Below are 22,388 nucleotides of genomic sequence, written 5' to 3'. Positions count from 1 at the left end.
CTTGTCTCATGGGAGGGGTCCTTGAAGAAGGACTGGGTGGGAGGTTTCGGTGGAGGTAGTGATTGGAAGGGGATCATGTATCCTGTGGCTATAATTTCCAGTACCCATTTGTCTGTGGTGATGTTTTGCCATTGGGAGTACAACGGTTTGAGCCGATGATGGAACATGTGCTGGGATTGGCATTGAGGGATGGTCTTGATATTGCAGTCCTCGACATACCCATCAAACTTGCTGTCTCAGGGCCTGCCCCGAGGGTGCGCAACCTTGCTGGGGGCGTCATCTGGGGACCCTATACTGTTGCTGCTGGTGATGGCACCCTTGGTCATAGCTCCGTTGGTATTGTGTACGCTGAGGTTGATAAGCGTAGCGCCTTTGCTGGGGGGTAAAACTTCTTCCTCCTGTACAGAGGGGTATATGCGCCCAGGGTCCTAAGTGTGGTTCTCGAGTCCTTGCTGGAGTGTGGGACCGAGTCAGTTGAATCTGCGAATAACTTCTGTTTATCAAATGGAAGGTCTACGATTTTTGTTTGCAGATCTCTGGGAATGCCAGACGTCTGGAGCCACGATTCCCTACGCATTACCACTGCTGTGGCTGCCACGTCCAGGGCAACCTGAACTCCTGTTCATGAGGCCGTGTAGCCCTCTGGACGATCACTTTCAGCACCGGTTTCTCATCCTCTGGAAGGAAATCCATGAGGGAAGTAAGTCTGGAATAATTGTCGAAGTTGTGGTTTGACAGGTGTGCTGCATAGTTTGCCATTCTGAGTAGTAAGGTAGAGGAGGAACAGACCTTCCTACTGAACTTGTCTAATTTCCTCACATCTTTTTCTGACCCTCCTGATTTATGTTGGGGTGTCTTGGATTTCTGCTGTGATGATTCGACTACCAGGGAATTTGGTTGGGGGTGGCTAAAACAGGAATTCCATGCCCCTGGCTGGAACAAAGTATTTCTTATCAGCCCTCTTATTTGTAGGAGGGGTAGAGGCTGGAGTCTGCCATATGTTGGTGGCTGATTCCATAATTGCTTCATCTAGTGGGATAGCGATTTTAGATGAAGCCGGGGGTCTTAAATTTTTCAGGATTTTATGGTGTTTCTCCTGCACCTCTGCTATTTGAATGTCCTGTGTTTGTGCTACTCTCTTGAATAGTTCTTGGAATTGCCTAAGGTCATCTGGGGGGGTGGAGGTGGGGGAATATCCCCGGGGACAACCCCCTCAACTGGGGAGGACGAAGAGGAGTCACTATGATATACCCCCTCTAGTTCCGCAGATTCTGGATTTGTTCATATGCTTGGCCTTTTGAGGATTCAGAAGGGAGGTCCAGGGCCTGTGGACCAACGTCCGCCTGGGAAGGCTGTGTTCTTCTCATGGAGTGAGACTGTGTGAAGTGGTGTTGGCGAGGCGTGGGTGGGGATCTACCCCTGGATCTGGACCCCCTGTGCTGGTGTTCAGTATGGTAAGGATGGCCATAACAGCAGAGCAAGGGCCCACTGATGGGGACCTGGACCATGATTTGAAAGCGTACGCATGGGGTCTAGACGAGCATGACCTCCGTAACGACACTGACAGTGGCAGAGATGCTCTGTGATAGTATTCATAGGGATCCCTACTGGAGATTGGTGAATGTTGTCTGAGCCAGGGGGGCGGTGGTTGAAGGAACGAGGATGGAGGTCTGAAGCAGGCCATTGGAGTTGCTGCCCAGTGTATCTCGGGCACGGGTTGCGGGTGGGGGGAGCTAGGCTATAACGGCAACGCGGTGACCTCCAGGGATGGGCTGTGGTGCCGGGTTTGGCTTTTGCTTTTCCCCATCCCTGGGAGGCAGGTACTGCCCCCTCCCGTGCCGGGGACCTCGGCACCATTGTCAGTGCCACGCTCGGTGCCCCCGTGCACAGCGCCACACAGGTAGCTTCCTCCAGCACCGTTGGGTCCCGCGCCGGGTACCCCTGCTCCGATGCCGTCGGTGCCGCAGGGCTCGATGCCATGGGAGTCAGTACTGCCGATTTCAGCACCTGCAGCGCCCCCCGGTGCCAACTGCTTAATGGTCGGAGGCCCTGGTGGAGCTGCATGCGCTACAGTCATCCCGCTTTGAGCAGCCCGTGGGTCAGAGCCCTGTGCTCCACTTGTCCTGCTCGCAGGTGTTACCGGCAAGGATCGAGCTGGGGAAAGCTTCCTTTTCTTTTGTGTAGAGGAGGTTTGGGAAGCTGCCTTCCTCTTATGCGACCCTGAGGGCACCTCTTTATGGGACTTCCCCAATAGTCCAAGTTGAAGGGCCTTATCAAACAAAATCATCTTCAGCCTCATTTCCCTGTCCTTTCTGGCTCTGGCTGTGAGCTTGGAGCAGTGAGGACACTTATGTGGAACGTGGGTCTCCCCGAGGTGACGAAGACACTCGCTATGCCCATCTGAGGCAGGCATGGGCTTGCGGCATGACGCAAATTTCTTAAACCCCGGCGAGGACATCTCAGCCAGGGCGTTTAAGTCTTTGAATGTTAATCAGTCCTGGAAAAGATAACGTTCGCGACTTTTGGGACAGCAGACCGCTTAGGGCGGCCGCCTGTCTTCTTTTCTCTCTTTTTTTTTTGTTTTAAACTATATTTACATTTAAACGGAACACTTTAACAACACTAACTAAAACTATTAACAAGATTAACAAAATTAAAAAACACAGTTTTATCTTTCTCAGGCGTTGGAGCCAGAGTGGAATCCGTCTGCAGCCATTGGCGGTTGAAAAGGAACTGGCGGGGACCGCATCGCACATGTGACCGAAGGCGCGCGAAGGACCAGCGCGCATCAACGCATGCGTGACCCGACGGAGACTGCTGAAAATTTTCCCCATCTGCGGCACCTGGGCGAGCCCGACACCTACTGTGGAGCACCCACGGGGACCACTCGAAGAAGAAAGCATCATTAGCCACAGCCAGCATGTATTCAAAGTGGGAAATGAGAGTTCCTCTTCAGCATGCAAAGATGTGAAGCTAAGGTACTCAGCTACTTAGCTAATTAGCACAGGGATAGGAGAAATTCCGTGGAACGCTTTTCTAGAGAGTCTCCAAGTACCACTCCAGGAATAACAATGTTCCCTTAAACCCTGGGTCTACAACCTGCAGCTCTGGAGCCGCATGTAGCTCCCAACACGATTATTACAAAGTAAACAACAAAAACCTCCTGATTTTCAATAAATGGTGGACATCTAAAAGCCCCCAAAAAGAACAATTTATATCTAAATAGCAAACGATATGTGATCTTGAAACATTGGCTAACTCCCCTTAGCGTCCTCCAGACAGAGACAAGGTTTGGGAGTGAAAGTCCAGAAGACAATGGACCAGACACACACGTAAAGCATGAGAAAACAGAATACGTAAGAAGTTTGTGAACATCCTTCAGTAAACATGTATCACATTAAAAATCACTGGTGTGTGCATAGTTCTTAAAATAGGAATTACAAAAAGTATGGTGTGACGTTATCTATTACCGACCATCTCGTATTTAGATGTATTGCAGCTCTTGAATTAGATTTTTTTTTTTTTTTTTTTAAAAACTGAATTTGAAAAAAAAAATGTCTCTTGTTGTTTTGGTTGCCCACCCCTGCCTTAAACTTTTTTTGCACCTGAGATTTCATCTGTGCAGCCTTTTCTGGGTCAACTGCTAGGACATGCTGATAATGACGGATGGTGTGCAGACGGTCCTTGTTCTCAGCACGAACATAACGCTTCAGGGCTTGGAGGATGCGGTGAGGCTGCAGAATTTAAGAAGAGTTAAAATTCAATTGGTGGCACAAGGAACAGTATTTTTCCATCAATTACACTGAAATATAGCATCTAAAATGGTCTCTGTTTTACTGCAAGGCAGAACGTTTATTTTAATCTCCTTTTACAGAAAGTATGTTTGCAAAGCAATCTAAGCGCCATTTTCCACACAGTAGCCAGAACACTCCATGAGTTTAGATACTCTGCTGATAGGCCTTTGGTACCATTTCCCTTGATCTGGCACTGCTTCCAAAGAGTCTGTTTTCATAGCAGGCTCGCCTCTGTCCCACAAGGCTCATTCCAGACTTCCATCTCCCCCAATGTGGTCCCTGTTTGCGCCACTCTCAAAATGCTCCAACACAACTCACTCGTGGTGGGTCAGCCTGCAGGGCAGCCAAGTAGTTCTCCAGGGCAATCCGACGTCGGTCATTCAACATAGCTTCCACTCGAGCCAGGTGAGTTTCCACAAGCTGCTGCTTCTCACTGGCTGCCTCTTTCTCTAGTGATTTAACCATAGCCTGGAAGTGCTGGAAAGGAAACAGAGCTTGTGCACATTTGCTACAGAACAGTAGCAACAGGAAGGAATGACCCTAGCAAGAATGCCTACTCTTGTTGATCTAATTCCTTCAAGTGTGCTGAGATGGTCCCATCCCCCTCTCCCTGCCTAAGGCAGCTAACACTGACTTCGACTTAAAATGTGCTATTCAAATGATGGTCCCAATATGCCTTTTGAAGGTACTCTAACAATTTAAACAGTTGCTGGAGAAGATAGGAAGTCTTGCAGCTACAGCATTAGGCCTGGAATGAGATTATATGGATAAATATTTTCAGCTCTAGGACAGATTTGACCATTTAAGAATCCACCTATTCTGTTGGTAAAAAAAAGGGGAAAAATAGCACCTCCTTCCCTCACAGGGATATTTTATGAAAGACACCGTAGCAGTTTAGTTCTAAGGCATCTGGCCACCTCCAGGTAACCAAAATATTAGACGGCAAGCTCCCTGGCTATAGTACATCATTGTCAATGGTAGCGATATTACTATCACCACCAAGATGGACCAGAGCAGGAACACAGAGTTAAGTTTCAGTACGCACTATTTCCTAAGCTAGGAATAACATTGGTAGAGATGATACAGGCTTCAGAGGCTTTAACAAAAAAAACCCACAAACCACAAAAGTCACACGAAGAGACCATGCTAGAGAAAAAGGCATTGGCCTACTATAAGAAAATTTAACAGCTGTCCTTAGTTTTGCATGAGTTTGACAGTCAACTGTCAGAAGACTGCGTACCCATCACAGACCCAATTCGTGGGGCTAAACCCTAGGTCTCCATGGAGATTTGATTATCACAAAGCAGAGTGCAGCAGTTTGCTTGGAAGCCATTTATTTTCAACCACATGATTTTTCCTACTAGATCTGCACAAATAGGAAGTCCATGTCTACAGAGACAGTCAGAGCCAGGCTGAATAAGACTGGGGGCTCATTTGTAAGCACAGATGAGCAAAACAAATGCAGGAGGTTTAGCGTTCCCTTTCAGCAGGGCTGCTTATGTGCTTGATGCTCCTGCCACTTTGCTGCTAGAGAAGGGAGAAAAACCTTGTAAAACCCAGCACTATTACCAGTTTTCAGATCCAAAGATCTAACTCAGTCTCTCTCTATTATAGGTTCATAATATATTACGTTACATGCTCTCTCTCTCTCTCTCTCTCTATTTTATGTTCATCCAAGTAAGGGGAGGACTGCTCTTCACTCACTGTGCTTTTCGGATTGAACTCTGACAAGCTGACTGGGGCACAGAACAGATGCCAAGCATGGAACATCTGGGAATAACACCAAACACCCCTTCCCTCTTCCCTTAGATGTCTCAACTCTTACCTGAATGAGAGTTTGCCTCTCAGCCTTGGGAAGATTCTTGGCTTGGAATTCTGCTTCCTCCCATTCCTTTTTCACCTAAGCAGCCAAAGGGGAGCACAGTTTAGCAAGGCACAAAAAAATTATTATTTCATGCATGTATTTCTAGGCTAACTTGCTCTTACTGCAGACAAAGGAAACTGATTCTAGGACAGCATTGCTATGCATGAGAGGTCTAAAACGGCTGCTGTACAGCACACCCATAATCATGAACAGATGTCTCAAACCTAGAGCCTAATTTTACCACTCAACCCCAAAGGGCAGCCAGTTTTACTCCAGCTGACTTTTGTCACCCAAGAGATGAGCTAAAGAAACAAAACCTAACCACAAAGCTGCACTGCCATGTTGCAAGACTCACACAGACAGAAACCGTAAAGCCTAGCCACTGACGATGCAGATCCCCCAAATGAAGTGATGCGAGATTCTCACCCGGTCCATGCGGTTGTGATGTCGCACCTCCAGCTGCTCCTTTGCTTTCTGGAAGCGGGCATGCTCGTTGTCATCAGCTGGGGTTTCAAAGTAGACATCCACATCATCAGTGGGTACAGGAGTAGGGGGAACTGGAGAGAGAAAATGAGTGGCTCAGACAATTCCTACAATCCTGGGTTAAGCTTGCTGTGATAAGGGTTGTAAGGGGTGGGGAGGGAAAGGCACCTTTACACCTGCAGAGTTTACCCTCTGTCAGACAGTGCATTGAACTACTACCTACCACGACTTTGTTTTAGGATCATTAAATTGACAATTTGTTGTACAACATCAGTAAGTTTCAACATTCCCAAAGCACACAGTAATGCACTAGGACCACCAGCATCTGTCCAGTCTTCAAGTTCATTCTAAGACAAGTGTTTTCCAGAAACACAGCTATGCTAGGACTGCAAAAGGCAGAATTCTCTCTTCCTTGTAATGCCAGTTGGACTCTGCCTGATGAGGACATTTGCTGCACTAGCTGCTCACTGACAAACTAGCTCCACGCAGCCTCAGTGAACTCCCAGGTCACCACAGGGAATGCCCCCACAGTAAAGTTCAAGGAGCAACCCATTCCCATGCAGCAAAAGCTTTTACACCTCAAGCCTACTTGTCCTATGAGGCGCACCAACAGGCAGGACTGATAGGCAAATGGAACGAGACAAGACAGCAACAGGAGGAAGCTGGGCAAAATGGCTTCAACTTTTCCAGTCAACCGGAAGGCAAGGAAGTCTCCTGATCCTGATATGAAGTCATACATCCCAAAGCCCTTTCCAAATGGACCATGGCAAACATGGCAGCTATGGTATACTCAGCCATACACAGCTTAGGGCATCAGAGCTTGTATGGGTAAAGAGAGACATAGAGAGGTCTAGTGACTACAACACTTGTTAGCCCTTATTTATTTTCAAGTGTGACAGACCACCTCAAATCAAACAGGCAGCCTTAAAATAAAGGCAGGAGGGACATCTGTTTAATGTTTAAGGTAAGACTGCACAGTTCAAAAAGCACAGGCTCTATTTCATTCTGCACTCTAGCATCTGCAATGGATAGGAGATGGAGTCCCAGCGGGCACATGAATCCACCACTTCAGTTCAACAGGGAAGTCACTAGGTGAAACACTGGCAAGACTGTAAAACAGGGGATTATTTATTTCTTCATGTACGTACCAAAGCCAGATGTGTTGCATACTGGGCCTGCACACAGCACCTCTGAACCAGACTGAAATGCAGACCTCATCTTCCAGCCCCAAATCCCTCCAGCACAGGAACAATTTTTGTACAAAAAGCTCCTGACAGCCACAGCTTTTATTCCTCTGTCTCAGTCAGATCAGCCCAGTCTAAAGCACCTCGCATGAAGCTCATTTTGTAAACAGGATTATGGCTGCATACACAGACTGCCAAGCCCCAGATAACACAAAAAGCCTTTGAAAAGGCTTTCATAGCTGCTGAAGTAGACATGCTGGAAGTTCAACAGTAAGATTAAGATCAGGTTAAAATGTTTTTGGTAGTTGTATCACCAGCCATAAAAGCCAGCAGAAACTGATTCTAACAATCGTAAGCTACCCGAGGCAGGGATTCAATCACCTTTTGTATTTCTAATGGAGCAGACAGTGGGAACCAGAATTCTGCACAACTATGGAGTTTGTGCCAAAATGTACCAGTAAGAAATACTTCTGACCAGAAGTCTACATTTCCAGAGCGATTGGTTGAACAGATATATGATACTCTGACTGGCAAGAGATTTCTACCAGCTGGATGAACAAACAAGTGGCACAGTTTCATAATAAGAATAGAGATTAAAGAGGCTTCCCAGTCACTGCTATAAATCTAGAAGAGGATAATTGGGCCCTGTGTTCATTAAGTTTGCAAGCCAAGTGTGGGTTTAGGTTGGTGAGACAGTCTGCGCATGCTGGGAAATCAGCTCTCCCTATCTGTAGGAAGAAACTTAAACCTAAAATTCTATAGAAGCACAGAGACAAGAGGAGACTGCTGCAGAAGGACAGACAGAACTGCTGCAGACACCAGAACCAACAGGACAGGCTACACAGGTATCATCACTTGGCCTAAGCAATGATGAGGAAACACCAAATGCCAGACAGGACAGTGCTTGCTGCAAAAGGCCAGTGGCAGGCAGGACTTACTCATCTTTTTACACACAGCCAAACAATATTCCTCTGACTCAAAATTGTTCCTGTTGCCTCCGCAGCCTCCATATATAAAGCGAATGCATTTTCTCTTGTATAGGTCGAAGTACCAACGAGGCATCACAGCCCGGCAGGGACCTGTCATCGCCTCCTGGGAGCAGACAGCTGTGTGGAGACGGGTTAGAACATAAGCCAGTGAGGAGTACAGGCTTTGCTTAGAGATACAAAGTCAGTGGTGCCTCTAGGTGAGAGATTTTGCTGCAGCACTGCTCCTTAACTCACTCTACTTTAAAAGCACTTTTGAAAGTGTCCTTCAGTGCTCTGCCGAGGCTGTAACAGAAGTTCAGGAAAGTGCCGTCTCTGCTGCTTTAGAGCATAAGCAATGCAGCTTGGGACACTGGAGCCATCGTCCCAGCCTGGAGCCATCATAATCTGAGAGAACTGTTCTCTTGAAAGCTCATAAGCGTGGAAGAACACTGAACTGGGGTACAGGTACATTTCAGAGGTTGCAGGGCCATACCCCATATGACTCAATGACAGGGTTTAAAATGGGCACTGTTTAAAATGCTCAAGATATGATGAAAAAAGCCATTCCATTCTGCATGAGATAGTCGATAGTGAAAGAACTATTTCCTTTCTTTGAGTGAGGGCTTGAATTCAGAGATGCACAGATTGGAAGCAAGTGGAAAATGGAAGCAACAGATATGGAACGTGTCACTGAGTAAATCAGCAGCTGGGCTTTTGAGTTTTAAAAAAAGCTGGGGATGAAGCAGGAGAATTCGAGACAATATTACAGATAGAGCGTTTTACACAGAAATAGGCATCTCTGCAGTAAGTAGTCAGCACAAGTGGCTCAGTTTAGATGCAGGATTGCCGATCTGCTGGACAGATTAGTAACAGTTTAACCATTCTAAAGAGAACTGGACTACCCTTACAGTAGGCATCTTCCTTTCTTTGAGGCACTGTAGAGGGAAATAAATTGGGCATCTCCAGAACAGACACCTTTTTGAAGCTAGCCAGTTGCATAGGTCACACTGTTCTGAGTCTATTTTAACATCTGCAGAACTACGGTAACCCCACATACACAATCTAAGTACCGTTTCAATGAATTTATCTGCAGCACGCTGGCATGTTACCAACAAGAGTTTTGCTCCTAAAATAGGAACTGCTGGAAGTGATTCAGTCACCTGTAGTAAACTGAATTTCACTCTTCCCTCTCCCTCAGCAGGTAAACACTCAAAATACAAGCATTTACAGTATGGAGTCACACCACAGTTGTCAGATGCTCTCCTGCAAAAGCACCTGCTGGCTGACAAGCTACAGCATATATTTAGATAAATGGGCGGGGTTGGATGTACAGAGTTGAGTTTTTCCACGAAAGAAATTTTATGCAGAGGTTGGGATATTTAAAATTCAACAGGAAGGGATATATCTACTGGAAACAATCCTGTTCAAGAAGCCAGATGTGAATCAGTGTAGTTCCATTATTGTCAAAATTTATACCAGATGATACCTAGCTCAACAGTTTTAATTTCCTGGGACCGCATTTACAGTAAAGACAAATCAAAGCTGGTTACCCAAAGCGAGGGAGATAGTCCAGTCTGCGAAGTACCCAAGCTGTCTACGGTCTCCAATAAAGTTAGGCTCTCCTGTTTCCTGACTCAACACTATCCCTTGTGGAAATTCCTGTTCTATGCATCAGCCACTGGGCTTTCTGCCAACAAGACTACCATTAACTGGCAATATACAGGCCATGCTCTAGAGAGTTAGTGTCACCTTCAGCACTTGAAACACAAGCATCAGCATTTCTCTGATGACCGGTGTGGCAAATAAAGCCTCCACTGGTCAATCTGCTGGATCGATTGAAAACACTATGCAGAAAGTTAAAATATCAACTGGACAGCCAGCCTGCAAGAGCCAGGAAGGCGGTGGAGTAAGACTTACCTTTAACATCACTGATTATTTCCTTTTCAGAAAGAGACCTGCCATTGTGGGACTCAGTAGGGGTCTCTTCATTGTAATCATCTACTTTATAGTTATCATAATAGTAATCACGATCTTCCACCACTTCCTCCTCCTCATCCTCTTCCTCCTCATTTTCTTCCACAGCTGTTCCTGTGAAGTCTTCTACATCTGGCACAGTTGGGAATTCACTAAAGTGACATAATTAAGAGGAAAAGTTAATACTAGTCACTTTGCAGCCAACCTTTGATGCACAAGCATAAGGATTTGCCTTCTCTCTCTTTTACAAGTGCAAGAGTGAGGAGTACCCACTGTTGACCATCCAAATAGCAGCAGCTACAGGGGTTCTCATTACAGCTACATGTAGTAGAGCCATAGCTTCTTTAAGCCTCTATCTCCAAGGCTTTTTTAAAAAGCGCTCTCACCCTCTGCCCAGTCAGCTGTACTTAACTAAAGACTACAGCATTTACAGCAAGGCATCTGGTACAGCTTCCAGACAGACATTTCAGTGGCTAGTGATGGAGGCACCAATTTCACAGGTATGCTGTGAAGTCATTTTTCCTCCTGTGAACTGCATGACTTCTCAACATCCATGATAATTCCCTTCCTGTAAATCCCAGAACTGAACAAGTTTCCTTCCCCATCCCAATCCATGAAGGAATCACTACTTGTAACAAGCTAGTGGCCTCACCGCTAGATGTATTACTGTAGCACGAACTGGGCTTAAACCCAGACCAAAACCAATGATGAATATGCACAGCTCCTAGCGCAAAAAAAATTCTCCCTGTCCTACAGGACATAACATCTACATGAGCAAATACATTAACTCAGGCTGCACAAATGTAATCAGAAAATGTACCTTTTATAAAGGTCATAGTCTTCATCTTCATCCTCATCTTCATCATCATCTTCTTTGGAAAGAGCTTCATCCACAATTTTTGACTGAGGACAGCATACATACTCTGTGCCATGGAACTGGTCCACCCCACAGGGAAGCAGCATGCCGTAACTGTGGAGGATCATCCCCTCTGTTAAACAAGCCTGAGAGGGAAGCCAGAGGTCATGTTAAAAGGTCTTGTCTTAAAGCATCATGTTTTATTGTTCTTCCCTCATGCTTCCAACACTCAGGAAGCACCAGTGGTAGTTCCAGTGATGTAAGCCTTTACTGCAGGCAGGCCATAGGCAATTTAATGCTTCTCATCTAACCCATGCAATAGAACAAAACAATGGGTAGGAAATCTCATGACATAGACAAACCAATACACAAATATCTGAGACTTGCATCGTACAATGCTCCTTGCTGTTGATCAATCAAAGCACTTCTAATGGGGCCTACAAGTTTACCCTAATTGTGAGCTCAACTGCAGCAAAAGCAAGTACAAACGTGTGCAGTATTCTTATTACATAAATGCTGTTGGGAAAAGCTGCAAAGGGAGACAAAGACCTACATAGAAACTTAATATAATTCAAGGACAGCATTAAGATCAAGCCTAGTGAACAAGAGAAGCATGGGACCAGAAATCAATGAACCAAAAACCAGTATATTTGAAGTTGGGCAAAATTACTAGATGACACAATAGATAGATAGGTTCATCTACTCATCACTCCCGGGGGTTGGGAAAGCTGGCTCCTGCGACACTGCTGACTGAAAGAAAAGGAAAGAGCAAGCTTCACCATCATGGCTACCACCTCCCACACTCCTGGGATCCAGAATGACAGCTTCATTGACCCTCGCTCACCTGATTCTTAGCTATGTCCCTACTAGGCCAAGCCACAGCGAAAAAGAGAAACATACTACAACTGCCTCCACCAGCTTACTCTCAAGTACCATCTACATTGGTAGAGCCTGTCCCTGCTTGGCTCAACATACATCCTTTTCCATTCCCACTTTATTTCTTCTCTTTCCTCATCTCTCTCCCAATAAGAGCCTGGTTTAACTGGCCAATACTAGACAACTAAAAGCAAAGCAGCCTGATGCTGGCTCAAGTCGGCCAGGTCTCAGAATCACTAATAAGATTAGCCAATGCCTGTTTGTTTCCTGCAATAAGGCTGAAAGTAAAAGTCACTATCAAAATGTGCATTGTCTCTCTATTGTTCCTTCCTTTCATCTGTCTTAATTTTCCAGGAAAGAGGGCCAACCTTTACCAGGAACAGCAGCCCATTTCCAACTGAAAAACTTCTCCCCAAAATAGACCATCGTCATCTTCAATGGGATCTACGACTGTCAGAAGGGAGTTTCCTCCCAAAGAATCCCCTGCTAAAGGGGAATGAAAGCCTTGCGAGAAGTGAGGTGTAACGAACACCTTCACTATTTTTCCTACTTTCCTTTTAACAAGCAGTTAAATATTTAATAGTAATATGACATCGGGCTATGCAGGCTGAAGTCTCTACATCAAACACTCTCAACCTTGTTTTAATTGCTGATATCAGACAGTGCAAGATCACATCAACACCTACAGGCCCATATATTTAATCTAAATTAATAAAAGTGCACCCACCCTCACTAAAAGGGTGTTCAGTTCTGGGAAATAACTAGATTCTTAGGTTAAATGTCACTGCAAACAAAAACAAAAAAAAACAAAAAAAAAAAAAGCACAGCAGCAGATCTCAGAATCCAGGTCAACTGACTCAGGCCAGCACAATGGACTAGAAAACAGCAGAATAAGTGTTTTGGCTTTGCTCCACCCATCTCACCAAGCAGGGACATCTACACTGCTGTTTTTAGCCTCATGGTCAGACACTTGGTGCTGGAGATTAGAGGGAAGGGTCAGGCATTGCTTCTGTAGTGCAGACATACCCTTAGCAGCAAAGAACAAATACTTTATCAGGAAGCCAGCACTTCAGAGCAAGAGTTGGGATCCTCCACAACTCTTTTTGCAGACCATTTTCTTAACTCTCTCTCTCTCTCTCATTAGAAAAAGAAAAGGCATAAAAACTGACTTTGTGTAACTCATTTTAACAGGCTGTGGCTGGAAATTGGACAAGTCAGTACAAAGCCAAATACAAACAGAACGTAGGCACGTGAGTTGCACATTTACTTGAAACTGAATACATATATGGTTTTACAGCCAGCCCAGTAAGTGAAAATGAAAGCTTTATCATGCACATTGGAGCTCTTTTGTATGCCCCTTTGCTTTCCAAAGTATGACTGAGTTTGAGCCAAGCTTCGCAGCTGGGTGAGCCTGTCAACTGCATAGTTAAGGCAAATGGGAACCACCACCACCAGTCCAGCAAAAGGTGGCCTAATGGGACAGATCTCTTAAATTAGCATAGAAAAATGGAAATCTTTACTGCTCCAAAACCGAGACATTTCAGCCTCATCTTCACTCAAATCAAACAAGAGTATCATATGAATACAGGTAGACTTAGATGAAGGATGTTAATGACTGACTGGTTAGCCCCATTCTAAAGAGTTACAGATAATGGTTAACTGGTATGGTTGAAGGTAGAGGATTGCTTCAGCCCCACTGGGCTGCTACAGTTGACGGGGTGCTCCAGCACAGCCAAAGCAGTCCCTGTCTTCTGTAGCCCCCATCTGAGACAGCTGACTATCTAGAGGAGCTACTGAGGAGGCTGCTCCTGCCCAGCCCAGCTGGACTGCTCTTCCTCTTCTGCTCCCACTTCAAGTGATTAACCAGTTAAATGGTAGGCTAACCAACTGGTTAACCTGTGAAAAGGGATTTTACATCCCTAATCTAGATATTGCAATCTCTTCACTAGCTGAGCATGCACAGAAATGACAATTTTTTCCAAATCAGGTTAGTCAAACAGAAGGATGGGGTGCTACTCATTTTGGGATTGAGGAACATGGCTGTAAAGTAGAAAATTGTACAGGAGCTAGTCCATCTCACGGCTCCAAAATGGCCACTCAATTCCAAACTCCAACCACTGTATTTCATTTAAGGAAGTGGAGTGCTACAACTGTGAAATCATGTCCTACAATTACTCTGGTCCTTATCCTTAGGAAGAAGGGCAGTCCAGTATTTAGGGGTGCTGGATATTAGAGTTTAATTCCCAGCTCTGTCACAGACTGGGAACATGAGCAATAGCTCAAAACCTTCAAGTAACTCAACAAGTAGGTGCCTAAGGCTCACTGAATGCCAAGGAGAGTCTGGAAATTTAAAGAGAGTACATATCTGGAAGCGAGGCAAAGCAGGGATAATAGCACGTGTCTATCTCACAGTAGGTGCTGTGAGGCTAATAGTGTGATTGTTCAGCTATAACAAAAAGGGAACCCTGGAAGTGCATCTGTATCTGGGTACAGTTAACATCCCATTAACCACATTACCTCTTTGGCCACAGTGTGCCAGTGCTGGTGACTTTCACACACATCCATCCGTTCCTTGTGGAAAAATCTGCATTTCTCTGGAACCAGCAGGACATCACTTACAAACTCACCCACTGGAAAACAAGAAGTCTCTATTAACAATAGCTGACTAGTCCTGTCAGATACATGTTTGACCTTCAAACTCAGAGATGATGAGCACTAAAATCCTCAACGCCACACTTAATTATTGACCCCATTAAGAATCTGTCTGTTAGACAAATCTTAATGACCCAATTCAGAGTAACAGACACCTTTGGAGACCTGTTCTAATACAAAGCCTCTAGTTCTATTCTTAGAATTCAGAACAGAAAGCAGGAGACGCTGAACAATGGAATATGCTGTCCAAAACCCAAAAACTTAAGCTGAATGCAAGTTTATAAAGTGTGTCAATGAACAATTGCTCAGGGAATCTGTAAAGCAGAGCCAACTTGTTTCTCACAAATATTGGGAAAGAAAGGATTGCATACGATGTTCTTTAAACAATTTTAATGATCAACCAACTCCTAACCTGGCTAGCATGGCATGAAAAAAGCTATTCCTGGTTGCTAAATGCTTGAGAAGCCTAGCTATTTGTCGTTATGAGCATTTTCTTTGACTATTGGGTTCTCTGGTAATTTTCTCCTTATGCCAGAAGATATGAATGCTAACTCACTCCATTTATGCCATGTTTGTTGAGGCTGTTTCAGAGTTTGGCTTAAAAAAAAAAAAAAATCAATGTTCAAATGCAGGGTAAACATAAATCAGATTTAGGGCAACTCAGTCACAACTGTGACAATGTTTCACTATTTGGATACTCTAGCCAGAATACCAAAGGTAGGAAAACAAAGTCCCGGAAGCCCACGCAACTGGGTAAAGGTCAGCTCAAATGGAATATGTGATGTTCTGGTGCATACTTAACCACAAACGCAGCTTTGTTTTTTCAGCAAAACCTCAGGTTACAGACTTTCACTGGGGAGCAATATGCTCTGTGATATTTCTTGTAACTTCTGCATTAGAGTCTAAAGCAAGTTAAACCTAGGTATCCAGAACAATTTGAGTCAGTAACCATCAAATGCCAGACTAGAACCAGCCTAACAATCACTTGCTAGGCCATCAGGCAGAAAAATTCACCTTGAAAGCCCCTATGAATAGGAAGGTTTAACATTCCTGACTCAAACTGATATTTTATTCAATCTTCCAGTAATTTTACCCAGACATGTCCCAATCTCCCAGTCTCCTTAGAAAGCAAACAATCTTAATTCCCAGATGTTTGAAGGAACAAAACCACATGGAACGATAGGATGAACATCCAGACGCAGGACTTGCAATCTAAAAGGAACGGCTGCATTAGCTTATGTCTGACATTTACACAGTGGTCTAAACTTAGGCGTTTGCTCTCCCAGGTTTTAAAAAACTGAACGTTAATTCCAAGGGCAAAGATCTTTCATTTGATCTACAGAGTAGATATATTTGGCAACGTAACCTTGAATGCATCCTTTGTGCGCAAAAAAAACCCACCTTGATGCTTGTGTGCGCACAAATTAGTAGCAATCCAATACTATTCATCATCAGCACTGACTCATGTGCCAAGGGAGGAAGAAGTGATCTTCCCCACAGCTCCATCCCTTGCAAAGGCCCCACCCTGCTCTACTCCCTCACGAGCTATGCTGCGATGTGTAGGAGATGCTACTGGTGTGGTAGGCAGTTACCTTCCCCTCTCCTACTTTGGCATATGTGCAAGTTAAAAAGTCTATGAAGTCAGTTACTAGAAAACAGGTGCAAAGTAAAAGGCCACTCTTGGGGTCCTCAAAACAATAAGAGACCTGTTCTTTTCCTTGTCACCTCTAAATGAATTTAAAGTTCTCTTTTCTGTTGAGATATGGACATGATTTAACAACAGAACAGATTCAGAGCAGGTGTTATGGAATATTTGCCACAGTCCTTATAAAGCTCTCCCCTTTCAGAATACATTTCCATTAGAATAACTGAGTCCTGTAAGCATGGCCATTGGTGGCCTGGGTCTCCTGGCTCAAGCTCATGGGACTCAGCCTACAGGGTTCACAATGCTAGGCAGACGTTAAGGATCAGGGTAGAGCCCAGGTTCTGAGACCCTCTCCCCTCCTTTTTCTGTCTTTGCCAAACTCAGTCCTGTACCTGTTATGCTATTGGGAAGGATTACAATTTAGTGAAGGTGCTAAAGGCTTCTCATCCTAATCTTTAAGGAACTAAAAAAACCCTCACTTGTGATGCACAAGAGGTTAAATATAATTTGGTAGCAAAGATGCAAGAGATTAGTACAGCATGGAAGAAATAAGTAGCAAGTGGAACATGACAACTGCCACTGTGATGGGAGGGAAGTCACAACTGCCTTCCGACGGCACAGGTAATTTGATTTTAGACACAAATGCTGACAACGGTGTGGTTTATCTGAAGAAGCACCCATTCACTTGAAGCTCGGAAAACAAAAACAAGTGTTTCCCTACACACTGGCCTTCTTTATCATAAGAATGGCCCACACCAGGTTAGACCAGTGGTCCTTCTAGCACAGTATCCTGACTTCTGACTGAACAAAAACAGGGCAGTTTTGAATAATCTGTTGTCCAGTCCCCACTTCTGGCAGTTAGAGACTTAGGGACACACAGAGCACAACTATCTTAACTAATAGCCATTGACTGATCTGCCCCCCAAAGCACAAGTCTTTACGCTCTATTTTAAACTAAGATGTTTACTTGTATGTCAGTACTGTTCTGAAATGGTCTTGTCTGTAGAATCCAGACAGAGCAAGATGCTGGCTGAGGTATAAGAAGGGATTTTACACAGCAGATTTAAGACAGGTCAAATGTTGGGCACTGTACAGGCCCTTAGTTGAAAGTCTCATGTGTCTCATGGACTAGGCTGTCCATCAGGAGACTGGGCTCTCTCATCTGCTAGAGGTCCCCAAAATAATGCTGGACATGTCACTGTTCCTTTAAGCCTCAGGTTTCCCCATGTGTAAAGTAGTAAGAATAATGAATTTAGTATCAAAAAACTGTTTGCTAGCATTGTTTGTAAAGTACTTGGAGATCCTCTTCTGAAAGATGTTACACAAAGGCAAAATAACCCTGTAATCCAGTGGGTCTATTATACCTATTAAACTAACTGCATTCAGTCCTAAAAATGGATCCAAAAATCATTTGATGCACTCCAGGAGGAGAAACTGGTTTTCAGAGCACAAAATGTGCTGATGTGAGTAATGACAAGTCACAAGCCAAAAGCCTGGGCTGCAAACAAGCTTGACATCTTGCCGGATGGATTACACTGTACTTATTACTAAATCTATCCATCACATTGTGCGTAGTGGTCAACTGCAGTTAAAATGGAAATTTTGATATTCCAGTCACAAGAAAAAAAAAAAAAAAAAAAAAGAGCCATTTGAAAAAGCTGCTATAAACAGTCTTTTTTTCAAAGGACATCTTGCCAAGACCAAAGCAGGGAATACAAACACACCTGAGTGTTTGAGTCTCCAAGAAAACGACATTAAAGCTTTGCAGAAACAGAATCAGAGTATCGAAGCTGAACATCTGTGACGCTCTTTGGGTTTTCTGCCCATAGCAAAAAAAGGGGCTGAGGGAGAGGAATTTCTTTTCCATGCCAGAAAGACTATTAATTAGGTAATGAACTTTTGTGGGTTATACCATGCCAGTTGCCATTGTTACTACACAGGAAGTTATTGATCAGGTGGAAAGCTTGTAAAATTTCATCTTCAAAACAGGGTATTTTGGAGGAACCTAGACACAATAGTGGGGTCTGATGTGAAAAAGCCTTTAGATTGGTTTCTTCTTAGAACAACCTCAGTAATAACCTCTGATACCCTAAGGAGAAAAAAAAATGTTTGAACAACTTATTTCCTTTATTAATTAGAGGTCTGCTCCACATTAAGTGCTTACCCAGACACTTGTAGGGCACCACAATATGGGTGTGGCCTTTGCATTGCTTCTTGCCTTTCTTACACCAGTTGTCAATGCTGACTGGTTGGTTGGCTTCCACCACATTTGTTATCCGAAGCTCTGGATAGATCTGTTCAAAAAGCCACATGCTTAACACACAGACCAAAATTAAGTTCCACTTAAACATTAGCAAAAACACAAAGGGGCATAGTAAAGCAACTTTTATTAAGGAAGATGGAAAGGGGAAGGCACATCAAAAAAGTTGGTTCTCTTAGCTAAAACAAGCTCATTAACCTTAGGTTTCCTGAACCCAGTTAGGGTGTACAAGATATTAATCTCTGCAATATCTTGCTGAGTTTCTCTACAAGTCTAGACACTAGCTTAAATTTAAGTCAGTCACAGAGGGGTAAGCCTATTTGCTTTTTCTGAAGCTCAGGACTAACAGTCCTGTCGCACCTTAAAAACTATTTTATTTATTAGGTTACATATTTATTTTATTTTATTTATATTTAGTTAGTGCTAAGTAAACAAAACGCAATATTTTTATCCATCTCATGTAAGGTTGTCAGACTAGCCAGTCTGTTCTACCACCCTCATCATGCAATCCATTAGCGATACGCTCTTTGCTTCTGAGAGTCCCTCACCTCAAAAGAGCGGATGAATAGATTTTGGAAGGCTGAGTATTGAGAGCAGTGGTGGCCAACCTATGGCCTACACGTGGCCCATGGGGGTTCTGCGTGTGGCTTGAGGCGCATTTTGTTTACTGTTGTCCATGCACCTAGTAGCTGGATTCCGCTGATTTCTGTCTGCATAGGTTTTTTCCCCTACTGGCATTTCTAAAGTGACAACTCAAAAACATGAGATGTGCAGCTGACTGCACACAATACTGAGTGGAAGAGATATACTCTCCCAGTCAAAGTGCTGCTATGATTCTATCAGCACATCCTACAAGTTCCAGGTACACAAGCACAGGTAGTCAAGCTACCCCATCCTGCCAGACTATCCTGGTTATGACAGAACACAACGAGCAGTCCCATGGCACCTTCGAGACTAAAAAACTTATTAGGTCATGAGCTTTCATGGGTTTGAAGTTACAGAGTAACACAGCTACACCTCTGAGACCTGGAAATGACAATCTTGCAGTCCACAGAGATGAAGGAAGGCCCCGAATGTGGTCCACTTACTAGCCTAGGATGTTCATCACTGATCTAGAGCATGTTGGAGAGGTAAGGGGTGTTTGTAACAAGAAATAAAAAGCTTTGAAACACTTAATGTTTTCATAAAAGACACTATCCAAATATTTAGGAGGTTTGTGTCAGCCTTAATGTAATTCAAGTGATGATAAAACTGAACTTCAAAAGGTTTATAGTAGATATGAAGTCCGGACAAAGGTTACACTACTTACAACATATTCTGATTTAAGTGTACATGTTGATTTTGGTCATATTAGCTCTAGACAAGGAAGATCAAAGGAACCCAAGGGAAACAAAAACTCAAGTCACACTGAATGCTCAGGAGACTGTTACCTAGCTCACTTCAGCTACTTTGGAAACCTCAACACAAGTCAATACCCAGCGAGTCACTGAGCAAAGGATCCCAGCAAACCTTTTTGGGTCTTCAACTATACACTGAAGTTCTAATTATAGGAACAGCATGCCATGTAGTGGTCAAATAAATCTCCTATTTAAGCTAAGTGGGGAGCTCAACCTGTGGTTTAACGACGATTCACAATCATCTAGAAAGCAGTTAAAATTCTGTTATAGAATGCGTTCTCCTCACCTCCCCACAGTATTGTAGAATTTCTTCCTTTCTTCCAAAGCAGCTCTTGGTACCAGAAGTATCTGGCTCCCATTTCCCAGTCTGGATATTCACATGCATGTTTAGCTTCCCACAGAACATGGCAATCTGAGGCTCTGCCACAGCAAAACCTGTTCCAGCATTGGCTGCAAGCGCCTGTGAATAAAGAGATGAAGCAGTCAGTTTCACATGCCTCAGAAAACTAGAATTGTTTGAATCACCTTAAAAAGAAGGAACAAATGCTTCTCTTCTCTAAAGCCTTGCCACCCTTCCTCTATCGTTCTCTAACATTCCATCATTTACTGAAGTCCAGTGCAAACTCCAGAACAAACTCTGTGGCTCAGATTTCGGGAGAGATTCAAGAGTTCATCTCCAAAACAGACATGGGAAAGTCATCTGCTCAAAGTACACAACGAGGACCCTTAAAACCCACTTAAAGCCAATATCAAATTTGCACCTTTCTCAAGAGAAAGGCCACCAACTGGCTCAGCTTGCTCAATTTCAAACAAGTCTGTTTCTCAAGATGGGTTTTGCTGAGAAATGGAATGAGTGTGGAAGGTGTTCAGACTGCCAATGTATTTCAACTTAAAAAGAAGTCAGCCGCCCATGAATAAAAGGTACAAGAGCCACCTAGGTGCTAATCTGAACTCTGCAAAACCTGACACTCCTCCTCCTGCTCCTTTGATACATTCCTATAGGTATTTGTTTTGGCATGACCTGGATGCAAATTCCATTGTCCGCTTTATTCACCCATTGAGACTGAAGTCATATGATATGAAACTTGAAACATATTAGTACAGATTCACCTTCTAAGCACACAGCAGAAAGCTCAGACAGCTTCTTCTGAAATCTTGCTCTTTGCCCAACAAGAAGGTAAGGTAGACTCATCATGCAAGAGATTTTAAACATATGAGGCAAGAGTTATACTGGATATTCAACATCCTGCTTATTTTAATGGTCCTTGTAAAGCAATGAGGCTAATGCAGATGGACCACAAAACCCACTTGCAACAATTCAAACGCTAAAACATGGAGATTTGTTAAAAAAGTGTTTCCAAGGGGACTAGCAGCAATTAGAGATAAAGCATCACAACCTCTGGGCTCCTTTTTTCCTAACAGATAATGTGACCTTAGGCAACTAACCTTCCAAGCACTCACTCACACTGTGTACTGTTCACACTCCACTGCCAACAGGTCCCTACTAATAGGTGTCAGCAAAAGTCAATTTAAAGCAAGCAACTGAACCAAGCAGCAGGCACTCACCAGTTGCTGCAAATTAAATAAAACAAAATAGCCTGCACAATGCATAGTCACAAACACACATGTGCCTCTCTCAGTCAAGGTCAGAGATAAGCTACTGTAACACATCTTGAGACAGGAACTGTATAGCACTGAGCACACTGTTAGCATTCAGGAAATAAGGTCAACTCAACATTTGCATATTTTTCCTAGTACCACAAGTATCTACAATCACTTTCAGAATTAAAGCGCCTCAGGAAAACTGATGGGGTTGCTATTTACTGAAGTCACTTAACCCATTGTGGCAGATCTCCAGTCAACCAAGGCTTTTACCTGGGTTTCACCCCAAAACATCCCCCTACATCCATGCGTACCTAGCTGTTTGAACCAGCCTGAAGCCCACACTCGTTTACACAGCTGAGATACCTAGGACTCCCATTTAACTCTCTGGAAACTGATCACTTAACAGCAGTCATGCATGCCAGAAAAAGAAAAGCACGAGTGTCAAAAGTCATCCTGTGTTCTTCTCGTAATCCACCCCTCAGGACAGTCAAATTGCCCCAAAACTAATAGGGAAAGAAACTTGGAGCATCTCTAGGCATGTCTATGCAGTAAGCTATTGCCAACACAAGTTATTTTACCATAAAAGTGCCACAGATAGCATACTCCTTCTGCACACGTATACTTAGCTCCTTGCATCAGTGTTGTGGGCACTCACCAGCAGTGCTTCTTTTGGGAAGTTCTAACAATGCCTTATACGGCAGAAATGAATCATGCAGGAGTGACAGACTGTGGGGTCAAGTTCCCATCCAGCAATTTTTTCTAGCCAACAGTGCCATTTTCACACTTAGGACTCATTATCCAGTATCTACCAAAAGAATGGAGCCTGCACC

The 22,388-nt window shown here is 44.0% G+C and overlaps 1 protein-coding gene across 2 annotated transcripts in view; it reads right to left on the bottom strand.

The window, feature by feature from the left end:
- The window catches only part of APLP2 (amyloid beta precursor like protein 2), a 73,931-nt gene that overhangs the window by 14,699 nt on the left and 36,844 nt on the right, over positions 1-22,388 (bottom strand). The window contains exons 2-11 of one of the 2 annotated variants that reach the window (XM_074977218.1): positions 20,240-20,413; positions 18,461-18,590; positions 14,517-14,629; positions 11,088-11,269; positions 10,211-10,419; positions 8,264-8,431; positions 6,085-6,215; positions 5,620-5,694; positions 4,113-4,271; positions 3,606-3,734 (exon numbers count right to left, since the gene is read on the bottom strand). In XM_074977218.1, the coding sequence (XP_074833319.1) occupies positions 3,606-3,734; positions 4,113-4,271; positions 5,620-5,694; positions 6,085-6,215; positions 8,264-8,431; positions 10,211-10,419; positions 11,088-11,269; positions 14,517-14,629; positions 18,461-18,590; positions 20,240-20,413 (1,470 nt within the window). The remainder of the gene's footprint in view (positions 1-3,605; positions 3,735-4,112; positions 4,272-5,619; positions 5,695-6,084; positions 6,216-8,263; positions 8,432-10,210; positions 10,420-11,087; positions 11,270-14,516; positions 14,630-18,460; positions 18,591-20,239; positions 20,414-22,388) is intronic. The other variant, XM_074977219.1, reaches the window with a different exon arrangement.

The sequence above is a fragment of the Carettochelys insculpta genome, chromosome 25 (assembly GCF_033958435.1).
Source record: "Carettochelys insculpta isolate YL-2023 chromosome 25, ASM3395843v1, whole genome shotgun sequence".
Taxonomy (NCBI): domain Eukaryota; kingdom Metazoa; phylum Chordata; order Testudines; family Carettochelyidae; genus Carettochelys; species Carettochelys insculpta.
This window is presented reverse-complemented; position numbering and strand designations above follow the sequence as displayed.